Source organism: Vanessa tameamea, chromosome 25, assembly GCF_037043105.1.
Source record: "Vanessa tameamea isolate UH-Manoa-2023 chromosome 25, ilVanTame1 primary haplotype, whole genome shotgun sequence".
NCBI classification, from domain to species: domain Eukaryota; kingdom Metazoa; phylum Arthropoda; class Insecta; order Lepidoptera; family Nymphalidae; genus Vanessa; species Vanessa tameamea.
This window is the reverse complement of record NC_087333.1, coordinates 9,020,000-9,033,880: the sequence shown is the minus strand read 5'-3', so window position 1 is coordinate 9,033,880 and position 13,881 is coordinate 9,020,000. Positions and strand designations below refer to the sequence as shown.

General features: G+C 51.1%; 1 protein-coding gene across 2 annotated transcripts in view; it reads left to right on the top strand.

Moving 5' to 3' along the window:
* Positions 1 to 13,881, top strand: part of LOC113401257 (prolow-density lipoprotein receptor-related protein 1) — a 74,298-nt gene that overhangs the window by 23,372 nt on the left and 37,045 nt on the right. For both annotated transcript variants that reach the window (XM_064219027.1, XM_064219026.1), the window contains 28 exons: positions 10 to 98; positions 170 to 253; positions 342 to 506; positions 872 to 1,037; positions 1,122 to 1,197; positions 1,274 to 1,514; positions 1,592 to 1,834; positions 1,915 to 2,115; positions 2,205 to 2,320; positions 2,402 to 2,489; positions 2,557 to 3,084; positions 3,167 to 3,333; positions 6,499 to 6,728; positions 6,808 to 6,932; positions 7,002 to 7,099; positions 8,712 to 8,853; positions 8,939 to 9,103; positions 9,187 to 9,324; positions 9,752 to 10,009; positions 10,081 to 10,217; positions 10,664 to 10,815; positions 10,893 to 10,992; positions 11,066 to 11,225; positions 11,398 to 11,500; positions 11,584 to 11,714; positions 11,791 to 12,007; positions 12,085 to 12,289; positions 12,357 to 12,543. In XM_064219027.1, the coding sequence (XP_064075097.1) occupies positions 10 to 98; positions 170 to 253; positions 342 to 506; positions 872 to 1,037; positions 1,122 to 1,197; positions 1,274 to 1,514; positions 1,592 to 1,834; positions 1,915 to 2,115; positions 2,205 to 2,320; positions 2,402 to 2,489; positions 2,557 to 3,084; positions 3,167 to 3,333; positions 6,499 to 6,728; positions 6,808 to 6,932; positions 7,002 to 7,099; positions 8,712 to 8,853; positions 8,939 to 9,103; positions 9,187 to 9,324; positions 9,752 to 10,009; positions 10,081 to 10,217; positions 10,664 to 10,815; positions 10,893 to 10,992; positions 11,066 to 11,225; positions 11,398 to 11,500; positions 11,584 to 11,714; positions 11,791 to 12,007; positions 12,085 to 12,289; positions 12,357 to 12,543 (4,712 nt within the window). The remainder of the gene's footprint in view (positions 1 to 9; positions 99 to 169; positions 254 to 341; positions 507 to 871; positions 1,038 to 1,121; positions 1,198 to 1,273; positions 1,515 to 1,591; positions 1,835 to 1,914; positions 2,116 to 2,204; positions 2,321 to 2,401; positions 2,490 to 2,556; positions 3,085 to 3,166; positions 3,334 to 6,498; positions 6,729 to 6,807; positions 6,933 to 7,001; positions 7,100 to 8,711; positions 8,854 to 8,938; positions 9,104 to 9,186; positions 9,325 to 9,751; positions 10,010 to 10,080; positions 10,218 to 10,663; positions 10,816 to 10,892; positions 10,993 to 11,065; positions 11,226 to 11,397; positions 11,501 to 11,583; positions 11,715 to 11,790; positions 12,008 to 12,084; positions 12,290 to 12,356; positions 12,544 to 13,881) is intronic.

Genomic DNA, 13,881 nt, shown 5'->3' with positions numbered 1-13,881 from the left:
CCTCCGCAGACGCTGCATCGACTCGTCGTTCCTCTGCGACGGCGACGCGGACTGCCCCGACGGCGCCGACGAGAACGCGGCCGTCGGCGGGCCCTGCGGTAACTCGTCGCTCGCACGCCCGCGTCGGTTCTCGCGCGATCGACGCTCTGACGGATGATTCACCTTTCAGCCAACGTGACGTGCAACGGGGACGAGTTCCTGCAGTGCGGCACGCGATGCATCCCGAAGAGCTGGGTGTGCGACGGACTGAAAGGTCGGCGGTCGGCGGTCGGCGGTCGGCGGCCGGCGACGCGGCGCCCCGGCGCTCCCAACGACTGACGACCGCGTGTGTGTGTGTGCAGACTGCGCGGACGGCGCGGACGAGGCGGCGGGCGCGTGCGCGCGCGCGGCGTGCGGCGCGGCGCAGTTCGCGTGCGCGCGCTCGCGGCGCTGCCTGCCCGCCGCGTGGCGCTGCGACGGCACGCCCGACTGCGGCCGCCGCGACGACTCCGACGAGGCGGGCTGCGGTCAGGCTCGCTTTACCGTTGCGTTCGCGCGTTGTGTGCCGTTGCGATACGAGTGCTCGTCTGGAATTTATGATAGGCTTAGTAGGATTTCAAAGTGGAGTGATTTCCTTATGGAGCGTAGGAGAGCATTGATTTAAGGTTCAAGTTAGAGAGATGGAAGTTTTGATGATATGAATCTGAGGAAAATCGGTGGAGGGGGTAAATTTGAGGATGGGAAGTTTATCCGGGAATTCTTCATATAGATGGTATAAAGTTTCGAATAAAGAAATTTGTCATTACGTCTATGAGTAAAATAATTCTTACGGTGTTTTTCAAATAATGAAATTGTTCTTAATTCATTGATTAATTTCGGATTAATTTTGCAGAGAGCGAGACGTGCGGCAGCGGATCGTTTCGCTGCGCCAACGGGGCGTGCGTGCCGTGGGAGTTCTACTGCGATGGACACGCCGACTGCGCGGACGCCAGCGACGAGCGCGCGTGCCCCGCCAGCCCCGCGCCGCCCGCGCCCCGCCGCCCCGCGCACGCGCACGGGTACGCAGGCGCACGCCGCGCTGCCTCGCTCGTTTCCGCTACGAATTTCGCTACGAATCCATCTAAAGCTTCATTTCCTTGCAGCCGGAACGAAACCGATAAACTCGGACTCTGCGAGGACCACGAGTTTCAGTGCGACAACAGGGAATGTATACGAAAGGTCGGTCGTCCGACGCCGAGGGTCTCTTCGTTGTGGCCATTTGGATAGTTGACATGTAAGCTGTCGTAACGTTTAGGAGTTCCGGTGCGATTCTCGCGTCGACTGTCTCGACGGGTCCGACGAGTGGAATTGCGAAACCATTCAGACCACTCCCGCGACCACCACCACCACCACCGTCTCCACCTCCGTCAGTGGCGAGACAGAGTGCGTCGCGCCGGCGATGCGCTGCGACAATGGCAGCCGCTGCGTGCCGCTGCAGCAGCTCTGCGACGGCGCCCGAGACTGCGCCGACGGCGCGGACGAGGCTGACCGCTGCGGTGAGTGCGCTAGAGTGCGCGAGTCGCGTGTCGCGTGTCGTGCCCTCCCGCACCGTACTACAGCTGGCGGCCCGCAGGCGAGCCCATGTGCGCGGTGACGGCGTGCTCGCACGGCTGCCACGCCACGCCGCGCGGGCCGGCGTGCTCGTGCCCCGCGACGTTGCACCTGCAGCCCGACGGCTTCTCGTGCGCGCCGCAGCACCCGTGCGCCGGCTGGGGCGTGTGCAGCCAGACGTGCCAGCCGCACCGGGAGCGATACAGGTGCACCTGCTACGCGGGCTACCGGCTGGCCGACGACGGGTTCACGTGCAAGAGCACAGGTTCGCTTTCTACCACTTTTAGAATTTCCCATTCAAAAATCGTTGCACACGAGCCTGGCAGTGACTTCGTACCGTCGCAGACCCCACGCGGCCGCTGCTGGTGTACAGCAACCGGCACGAGGTGCGCGGGGTGGAGCTGTCGTCGCTGACCTCGCGGGCGCTCGTGTCGTCGCTCAAGAACACCATCGCGCTGGACTGGTGTCGCACGCAGGCCGGCCTGCAGCTCTACTGGACCGACGTGCTCGACGACAACATCTACCGCGGCACGCTCTCGGGCGACGGTGCGTGCGACCGTTCACAGTTTACGGGTCGACTGAGACAGCGTTCCTTTCGTCGTTCTCACGCTCGACTACTCTCGTTCTCCCCACAGCCGTGACCGGTATAGAAGTGGTAGTCCAGCAGGGCCTCTCCACGGCGGAGGGACTGGCGGTCGACTGGGTCGCCGGCAACCTCTACTGGGTGGAGAGCAGCCTGCATCAGATCGAGGTCGGTTTCGCGCGGAGTATATCGCTTTTCGTCGTCGAACTCCGGCTCAAAGACACTCCCGTGCTATACACACACACGCAGGTGGCGCGCCTCGACGGGAAGTATCGGCGGACCCTCATCGCCGGCGACATGGACAGCCCGCGCGCCATCGCCGTGGACCCCGCAGTCGGTGAGTGAGCCTCGAGCCGAGGAGCGTCGGCTCGAGGCTCACTCACCGACTGCGGGGTCCACTGCAGGCTACCTGTTCTGGAGCGACTGGGAGGCGTCGGCGCCGCGCATCGAGCGCGCGTCGCTGGCGGGGCGGCGGCGGCGCGAGCTGCTGCGCGTGGGCGCGTGGCCCAACGGGCTGGCGCTGGACCTGCCGGCGCGCCGCGTGTACTGGGTGGACGCGCGCGCCGACTCCGTGCACACGGCGGACTACGAGGGCCGCGACCGCCGCGACGTGCTGCGCGGCCACCCCGCGCTGTCGCACCCCTTCGCCGTCACCGTGTTCGAGTCGCACGTCTACTGGACCGACTGGCGCACCAACAGCGTCGTGCGCGCCAACAAGTGGAACGGCACCGGCGTGGCCGTCGTGCAGCGGACGCTCACGCAGCCCTTCGACGTCAAGGTCGTCCACCCGAGCCGGCAGCCGCCGAGCGCCACCAACCCGTGCGTGGACAACGGCAACTGCTCGCACCTCTGCCTCATCGACGGGCCCGCGGAGCGCGTGTGCGCGTGTCCGCACCTCATGCGCCTCGCACGAGACGAGCTCACTTGCGAAGGTGGGGCCCGCTCTGCGCGTGTTTCAATCGCTCATTAGCATCGCTCTCGAGTGATTGGGACTCACTCGCAAGCCGCCCGCAGTGCACGAGCGCGCGATAGTGGTGGGGCGCGCGGGTGAGATCCGCGGCCTGTCCCCCGAGCAGCCGGCCGCGCACTCGCTGCCCACCCTGTCGGGCCCGCAGCTCGCCACGCCCGCCTCGCTGCAATACCTCGCCGACGAGTACGCCATCTTCTGGGCCGACACCGACGTGAGTATCGTAACACCGAATCGGCGATGACTCATATTCAACAGCGATAAGCAATGCAAACTCGTTGTCACAGCTCACAGAGTATACAAGTCAGGGCGGATCATGTATTTTATTTTAATAATGTTGTTGTTGTTATTTAATTATTTTTTCGAATTTAAAATATTATGACTTGGCATTCTTTACATCTTTGGGAAAGTTGTTGTAGATTCGTACTCCTGCGATAATTATATTTCTCATACCAAGAGCGATCTGGACTCGGGGAAGTAGAATATGATCATTTCTCCGACTACGAGTATACACAAGTAGTGAAAAATAAATGATGATATTTGATAAAAATTAAAATGTGTGTATAAAAACACATTATTGTTTTATTATATTAAAATAAAAAGTCGTAACTTTTAATCTGTATATCACGTGACATAAAACACGAGTCGCCATGGTGTGACGTCATATTGGCAAACACTGTCAGTTCATTGTAAACGTCCAACACGTATGTTCTGGTTGTATTCTGTTCGTGTACCTGTGAATAAATAGTAGTTGTAGGTCATGTTAACGTCAACTTTATTTATACATACACGGGAAAAAGCGTAAAGTATTATTAGATTTTAATAAGGGGGTTTACTAACATTAAAGTGATCCTCACATAAATACATACGACTTTAAGTTGATAACGACCAAACATTCCTCAATCCAATATCATCTGGCAGTTTGATAAATAACTTTTGTGGAGTTTTAATGCTAAATTTTGTACAATCAGACACTACACACCAGTGATGGCGATTGTATTTCAATATTTTCCCAAAAAACACGCTGTTAACGTTGAATGAGTTCCGGTCATACATACACGACTATTGTTTTTACCGATATAACGTCATCAAAATGACTGAAAGAATTTTATGGCAAGAAACTATGTGCTTATTTTGCCGAAACATATTTTTTGTGACTTTATTAGGAAAATCAACATTTTGAAGTACTTTTTGAAACATAGTAGAATACGTGAATAACATTTTATTTATTTATTGAATTTAGTAATTTTTTATATTAGCAATTAGTAAATTTTTATATTTTTATATAGTTAGTTACATATCTGATATTTCTGAAGGTGTGGATAAGAATAATGAGGTACATGCTATATATCTAGATTTTAAAAAAGCTTTCGACTTAGTCCACCACGACATTCTTTTAACCAAATTGGAATATATGGGTATTCATGGTTCCTTGTTACGTTGGTGTGAGTCATACATAAAAAATCGATCCCAATTAGTTGCCATTAATGGTTTTAAATCTTTCGAATGTAAAATACCCTCTGGTGTACCGCAAGGGTCACACTTAGGACCTTTGTTTTTCCTTGTTTTCATTAATGATGTTGGAAAAGTACTTAAATCCAAATATTAAATATTCGCAGATGATTTAAAAATATACAGGGAAATTAAATCACCAGAGGATATCGAAATCCTTCAAAGTGACATCGACAACCTTGTTTGTTGGTGTCTTGCAAATCGTATGACTCTAAATAAGGATAAATGTGGTCATATTAAATTTAGTAGAAAACGAAAACCACTAAAACACACTTACTACATCGACGGTACGCCCCTTACGGAATCAACGAGTGTTAGGGATCTCGGGGTGAAAATAGATAACACCTTAAGCTTTAGAGATCACATTGATTCCATCATATCAAAAGCCTCGCAAGTATCTGGTTTGGTGTTAAGATTAATGAAAATCTTTAAGGATCCAAGCTTGACAATATTAGTATACAATAGTATAATAAGGAGTATCCTAGAATATTGTTCAGTTGCTTGGAGTCCTGGGTATGAGGTGCACTCTGATAGAATAGAACGTGTACAAAAACGTTTTCTATATTACTTAGCGTACACAGATCTAAATGCTAAGAATTTTAACTCTTACGACGCACGCTTAATTAATTATAGAGTGCAAACTCTTAAATATAGAAGAGAAGCTGCCGACTTTCTTTTTTTATACAAATTATTGCATGGATATATTGATGCACCTGAGCTACTTGCTAAAATTAGTTTCTACATTCCGCGTCAAGGTAGCCGTTTACAAAATCGTAAAACATTTAGCCTGCCTGATGTCAAATCAAATCTTGGTCAACATTCGCCAATTTACCAAAATCACATTATTTTATGTAATAATTAAATAATTAACTAGTCAGTAATTACACAAGTACTGTTCTTGTTAAATAAGCTAGGTATATGTTTTTTAAAGTATGCTAGGTTTACATCCAGAAGACTGTAACTTAATAACACTCTGTTTAGCTTAGATTTTATTTTGTATGCACTAGTTGTAAGTCAGTTTTGTAAACTTCAATAATAAAAAAAAAAAAAAAATTAGTCTTCGAAGCAAATCCAGATACCAATGAAATATTGATATTATATATCGTACTTGTCGCGTGTGCTTAAGACGGGGATTGAGATTACAATTTTGACGACCTTCGTGGTCGAGTAGTGTGTACACGGTGGTTTTCATGGGTACGCTACTCCGAGATCCCGGATGAAATTCCCGCCCGAGTCGATTTAAAAAAAAAGTTCATTAGTTTTCTATGTTGTCTTGGGTCTGGGTGTTTGCGGTACCGTCGTTACTTCTGATTTTCCATAACACAAGTGCTTTAGCTACTTACGTTGGGATCAGAGTAACGTATGTGATGTTGTCCAATATTTTATTTATTTTAAATTTTATTGAAGGGAGCCCACTAATGCGAAGAACTTACATATAATGTGCTCAATTTGTATTTTGCAATTCAAATAACAATCTAATCGCAGCCCAAAATATTTTACGGATTGTTTTTCTTGAAATTATGGTTCCGCCATTTTTTATTCTTAGATTTAAAAATAATAAAACTAGTATTAGATGCAATAACTTTTAGCAAATTTTGTTGAAACTAAATTGAGAATGTGTATATCTGAATCTGAATCATCATCATTGTCTATGGACAAATCCGGTTTCGACTGTGAACTAATTTAGTGGTCTAGGACAAATATGACCGTCGAAGACATATTATATGTAATTATTTCAAATGTTGGAAAATCGAAACTACTGGGTTTCTCGTCGGCTGTTCTCGGTAGAATCTACACTCTGATTGGTAGCTTTTCGTTGAATACAGTCGTGTGAAATGACTACTCGAATAAAGTATATCGACCGCAGACGAACGAGATAAAGCGCGCGGACGTGCGCGGCGGCGGCAGCGGCGGCGTGACGGTGGTGGCGGACGGCGGCGTGACGGCGCCGCGCGCGCTGGCGCTGGACTGGGCGGCGCGCGTGCTGTACTACGTGTCGCGCGGCGCGCTGGTGGCGGCCGGCCTGCGCGGCGACCACACGGCGCCGCTGCTGCGCGACATGGAGCACGTGGCCGCGCTGGCCGCGCACCCGCTGCAGTGAGTGCGCCCGGCCGAGAGCTGCCGGCGCGGCTGCCGGCGCGGCTGCCGGCGGACTCTGTAGCGAGCGTGTCCGCAGGGGCCGGCTGTTCTGGGCGACGGTGCGCGCGGGCGTGGAGCTGGTGGAGAGCGCCCGCGGGGACGGCAGCGGGCGCCGCACGCTGCTGTCGGCCGCCGACGAGCCGCACCTCGCCGGGGTCACCGGTCGGTGCCGCCTCGCGCCTCTCGTGCTCGAGCTCTCCGATCGGATTTAAATCTTGTCTTTCTCGCCAGGCATGCGTGTCGACGTAGAGACCGATCGGCTCTACTGGGTCAACCAGGCCTCCGCTACGATACAATATATAGATTTGAATACTGAGAGAGTAACCACTGTGAGTATTCATTTAGCTTCCGTTCGACTTCGCGCCTAATCTTTGCTACTTTTTATATATATCATTATTTATATATTCATGAAATATCGTTTGACGAGCCGTCCGGCGCATCGCGATCTATTGATACAAATTAAAGTTAGTCTTATTAAAGAGCGCGTCTATATATAGAGAACACATTGCGGGCGTAACATTATATAACACATGTCATATGAGCACACGCGTCACTCTTACCAATGCACGGCGATACTTTAACTTGGACAAATATCGTAAGTCGCAACTGAGTATCTAAGCTGAGCCGCTGAAGCACGTGCCCGATTTTTAAGTTTTCCGCCACTTTATTGTTTATTTCAATTCAAACAGTTAGGCGGTCTAGCTAATGAACCACCTGAAGCTAAGTGGTCCACCACCGCCCATTGACACTGTAAGACCATTGGCACTGTAAGAAATATTAACCATCCCTTACATCGCTAGTGCGACACTAACTTCATTTGTAAAAGTATTTACACTGGCTCACTCACCTTTCAAAACCTATTACATAATAAATAATAATTAATAAAACCAATAAGATATTAGACATACTATAAACTTAGAAATGAGCAGAAATAAATTTTCGATTGAACTGAGGGCGGCTATCGTGACATACGTATGTCTGAATATTTTGCTTGATTACTGATGCTGATGTACGACCATGGTAACCTCTATATGATGGATTTTTTTCCGAATTGCGTTCTATATATGTCTCGTATTACGGAAATTAATGTGAGGGACGTTTAAGGAGAATCTTGATAAAAGTTCCGGACAGTCAATGTTATAAGTCATATAATGTTATATGTCATAAGTCAATGTAAGAGGTGTGATAGGGGTTGACATTTATTATATAGGCTAGTCTGGAAGTCCGTCATTTTTAAGGCTTCGCCATGACATTTAATAAAGCACAAGGCCAAATCTTTAAAATGGCCGGAGTAGACATAAAAGAAGACTGCTTTTCGCATAGACAGTTCTAAATAGCCTGTTCGAGAGTAAGCTCTACGAGCAGTCTGGTGGTTCTAGCCCACGAAAGTCGAACCACAAAGAGGTCTTAAATAAACGTAATATTTTAAATTATTCTGTAATATAATCAACTTTCACGCGAGAAAAGCCGCGGGCAACAGCTAGTATTAAATATTAACATAGATTGTCACAGCCCGTCATCCTACCGAGCTACCATCGAAAATCAGCGTTGGGTTTTTGGATCTCAACTTGGAAGCCAAATGGTACACGTTATGTTACGTACAGTTTACGTATTTTGAAATATAATATATATATATATCGACCAGAAGGGAATTTGAGTTTTTAAAAATAAGAAATCACAGATAACAACCTTAGTATAATTACTACAAACAATTTAGCAATTACTAATTACACACCGCACATATAACACTACGTTTCACACACTACACGTAACCCAATTTCACGATAGAGTCCGCCCAGGACGACTGCCACGAACACCACGCGCAGAATGAATACGAGGCTCGGCCGGCGCTCGCTTTTATAGCGTTGCACTCGTTCCCGGTCTGGGGAAACCAGGACTCAAAAGGTTCCGTGCAAATCATTCCAAATAAAAATAAAACAGGTGCCGCTGGAGAGCGGAGCGCGACCCACCGCGCTGGACGTGTACGCGGGCGAGCTAATATGGGCCGACGCCGCCGGAGGCGCCCTGCGCGCCTGCGGCCGCGACCTGTGCGACCGGCCGCGCCTGCTGCGCAACGACACCGGTGAGCGCGCCGCCGCAGCCGCCGGCCGCCCCCTGCGACGACCACGCGACGACCACGCGACCCGTACGAGCCCACCTCGTTGCAGACGGCGTCATCTCGCTGGTGGTGTACGACGGCGGGCGCCAGCGCGGCGGCGGCGCGTGCGCACTGCGGCGCGACCCGTGCGCGCACCTCTGCGTGCCACTGTCCGCGTCGCACTCCACGTGCCGCTGTGCGCAGGGGTACTCGCAGCACGGCACGCGCTGCGTCGGTAATGCCGTTTTCCCTCGATCTCGCGACGAGCCGGCTGCCGGCCCGGCCCGCCCTGACCGCCCCGACCGCCCGCTGTTGCAGCCGTGGACGAGGTGCTGATCTACTCGCTGAGCTGGGAGCTGCGCGGGCTGGCGCTGAACGCGTCGGGCGCGGTGGCGGCGGACGCGCTGCCGCCCATCCCGCAGGTGTCCTGCGCCGCCGCCATAGACTACTACGCCGGTAGGTTGCTGTCCAAATTAATTGAACGATTTATTTAGAAATTATTTTATTACAAACGTACAGGGTTTTATTTATTTATTTCTTTATTATCTTTATTATTATTATTATATCTTTATTATTATTTATTTATTTCTATTTTATTCTTTCTCTGACACATTTTATATCTGTATTTAGTTCCCTCAAGTCTCCTACGCGTTGTTGATCAACATAAATAGTATGAAACTACCTGCTTCGTTTATAGTGTCAAGGCGAAGGTGACACTGTGAGTCACTTAACCAGGCTTAGGACAAATTACATTGAAATTTATTTCTTTAATTCGTTTGCGTTCGCTCCTTGTACCAATAATATAATATAATACCTTGTGCCGAGATCACATATATAGTTTATTCTCGAATAAAATGAATAGAGATGAGATTTCGGTACGCAGAGGAGGAGTGGGTGTACTGGGCCGACCCCGAGAGCGGCGCGGGCTGGCGCGCGCGGCGCTCGGGCGCCGGGCGGCAGCGCGTGCTGCAGCAGGCCGCGCCCGGCGCCGGCGCGCGCGACGCGCTGGCCGCGCTGGCCGTGGACCCGCTGGCGCGCAACCTCTACTGGAGCGACGCGGCGCGCGCGCTGCTGCTCGTGGCGCGCCTGGACGGCTCGCACCGCTACGTGCTGCGCGACACCGACCCGCTCGTCGTAACCGGTACGGCCCGCGCGCCCGCTCACGTGCGCCGCGAGCCGCGAGCCGCCCGCTCACGTGCGCCCTCTGTGCAGCGCTGGCGATCGACCCGTGGGAGGGCTGGGTGTTCATGGCGGGCGGCGGTTGGGTGCAGCGCGCGCGCCTGGACGCGTCGGCGCCTGCGCTGCTCTACAACGGGACGGCGCTCACGGACATCGCTCTCGACCTGCAGGTGCCTCTCTCGTCCTACACTAGCTGTCGCCGTTTGATTCGTGCCATGTAATTCGAAAGACTACTAGAACACTTCCAGAGGTGAACGATTGTCGACGCGATGTCGAGAAACGATTCTATGTTATATGAAGACTAGCCGTTTCGGGTACACGGGGATATTCCGTCGGTATTACAATATCCGACGAATTTTCTTATCTATAGAAGTTTTTAAGTAAACGAGATTTCAGAAGCGATAACACGCAGGATGCATAGGTCATACCGTAGTACCCATTTCACCTCGGGCACCGCATACTCTTTGTATACGGGGCTATGCATTGTATGTTAGTCAAACATTTTAAAATCTTATGGATTATATGGATTATGATGGATATTCTCTTCGACTCGATGGAAAATTTTAAGTTTTAAAATAATTTAGCATCTTTCGATACATGACGACTGCACCCCTAGGAGAAGTACGTGTACTGGTCGGACACGTGGGACGTCAGCGTGTGGCGCATGCGCTACGACGGCTCCGACAAGCTGCGGCTGCTGGCCGGCGCGCCGCTGCGGCACCCCGTGGCCGTCGCCGTGCACCGCGGGCAGCTCTACTGGCTCGACACGTGAGTGGCCACGCGCCAATCCGCGCCCGCCACTCGGTCACGCCCCGGCCCGCGCACTCATCGCCCCCTCCCCGCAGGATGCTGAAGCAGGGCAGCGTGGTCGCGGCGCCCCTGGCCAACCTGAGCGACCACCGCGTGCTCGCCGACAACCTCGGCGACAGCCTCAAGGACCTGACGGTGAGTGGCGCGGCCGGGCTCCGCGCTCGCGGACACACGTGGAGCGCGACTGACGAGGGCGTGGCGTGCGCAGATCTGGTCGCAGGCGCTGCAGCGCTCGCAGGTCGCGCGCGGGCGCAACCCGTGCGGCGGCCGCGGCGCGGGCTGCGAGGCGCTGTGCCTGTGGGACGGCCGCGCCGCGCGCTGCGCCTGCCCGCACGGCGCGCTCGCGGCCAACGGCCGCAACTGCACGCGTGAGTGCCCTCTCGGATCAGTGGTGGTGCATTTCGTTCGTGTCGATAGTCTATACTTACACTGATCCATCTCACTGATCGCTTATACTTTCATGCTATATTGATGATTTCAGTCGCTCTTTAGAAGTATGAAGCATTTCGAATAATCACTGACTTGCCTTTATATTTTTAGCGCACACGTCATTTTTGATGTACGCACGTGTGTCCATGATCGACAGCATTCACATCGACGGCGGAAAAGACCTGAATTCGCCCTACCCCCCTATCGAAAACAAGTGAGTGCCCGCGACGTGTTCTGTTATTAGTCGTATGTTAAATAGTCGATAAGCGAAAAGATGACACGAAGCCTCGCTCTCAGAACGTTGCTACGGAACGTGATCGCGCTGGCCTACGAGTACGACACGGCCACGGTGTTCTACTCCGACATCCAGCGCGCCGCGCTGCACGCCGTGCACTTCAACGGCTCCGACCACCGCGTGCTGCTGCCGCGTGAGTGCCGCGCGAAGCGACCCTTCCGCGACCCCGGCAGGCGCCGAGCGGCCGCTCATTACGCATCGCTCCACAGAGGTGGGCTCGGTGGAGGGCATGGTGTTCGCGGCGGCGGAGCGCACGCTGTACTGGACGAGCACGTCGGGCGCCGGGCTGAGCGCCGGGCTGCGTGCCGCGCACGTGCCCACGCTGCTGCGCCTCCCGCTGCACGCGCGGGCGCGCCACGTGCGCACCGTCGTCGCGCTGCGGGACGGCGACCGGCCGAGGGGCATCGACTACGATCCGTGTGAAAAGTAGGACCCCTCGCTTACTACCTAGGAATAGATACCATAGCTAGGTTGTACGGTGTAACGCAACGTGTCGCTCGCAGGCGCGTGTACTGGACGAACTGGAACGCGTCGCGGCCGTGCATCGAGCGCGCGCTGAGCAGCGGCCGCGCCCGCCAGGCGCTCGTCACGCGCGACATCCTCATGCCCAACGGGCTGGCGCTGGAGCACGCCACGCGCCTGCTGTACTGGGCCGACGCTCGCCTCGACAAGATCGAGCGCATGCACTACGACGGCTCGCACCGACAGGTACCGCCTCGCGCACGCGCACCACGCGCTCGGCGCCCGCCACGCCTACACCGTCGGACTGTCGCAGGTGGTGACGCGGTCGCGCGCCGAGCACCCGTTCGCGGTGGCGGCGGGCGGCGGCTGGGTGGCGTGGACGGACTGGGTCGCGCGCGGAGTGTTCGTGGCCGAGAGGGGGGGCGGCGCCGTGCGTGCGCTGCGCTCCGACGTGCCTCGCCCGTGCGCGCTCGTGCTCGTCGCACCCGACGCGCAGACATGTACGTACGCATTACTTACGTCGTAATACTATTGCTTACATTTCTATTCTAGACTCAGATACATAGATAGATTGATAAATAATACGTACATACGTACATACATACATACATACATAAATGGACTTAAGAAATCTTTTTTTTTTTAATTTTACTTTATTAGGAAAACAAACAGTACAAGTCATTCTTAAAGCTATAACATAAAAATTAGCACATATACCAGTAAAGTTTCCACTTATAACTAAAAACATAGTAAGAAAAAACAAAACTATGAAAGAAGGGCAAATTTGAAATAAATAAATAAAAGATCTAGGCTTTATGGTTCTAACACAAATGTCCTGAAGTGAACTATTAGCAGCAACTGATTCTGTAAATATATCAATACTGGAAACTTTAGTGTTATATTAATTACAGACTCTATATATAAAATCATTTCGTGCATAATTTGACTTTAATAAGGGCAAACTAAACAAAGCCTTATTTCGTGTTCGTATATTAGGACACCTGAATCTTAAGCAATTTAGAAGGTAGGGTGAATCTATATTATTCCTTATTAATTTAAACAAATGTAATTGATCTCTAAGTGTTCGATGATCAGCAAGTGGGGTAATTGTAAAAAAATCATTTGTTGCACGACATTTAACATTAAGGTATTTTATAAATTTTCTTTGAATATTTTCTAACATCTCAATATATAAATTGTAGTGGAGTTTTTACTAAGAATTTGCAAGAATTCTTGTTCATTATCATCCCTTTCTTTTAACAGTAGATCACACTGTGTCCTAGATGCTTTTAGTTCCTGGAGCGTCAGCTGGAGTTGTTCCTCCGCCTGACGCGCCTTGGTACTACGAGTCATCATGTTTAATAAAAATAAAAGTTGTTTGTATAAAATAATATAGACGGCGACGGTGTGATCAAACAGTTGCCGTAATATTTGACTTATAAATTGTTAAATAGGGTTTCTATAGAGTTAGAGGGATAACAAGAAGTTGAACAAGAAAACTTTTTAAAATTGAGTTCGTTACCTGCGTAACGTCAGCTGACGAACACAACACAAGGAAACGCTGCACATTAACGCACGACACTCAGTATATTATTATATTTTTTATACAGTACATTAATAACTTGATATAAATATATAATCAAAACTAATTACAACTATTATTTATAAAAAAAAAAAAATAATAATTTATTGAGAGAAGTTGCCACAGGAAAAAAAAAAACACCAGAAGTCACAAGTACAAACGACGAACAAAAACCCTTTATCGTCACAGCCTGGCTACGGTTGCGGCCGTGTATACCGACCCCTTCAATTTTATAATATTAATAGCGTATGGGAGA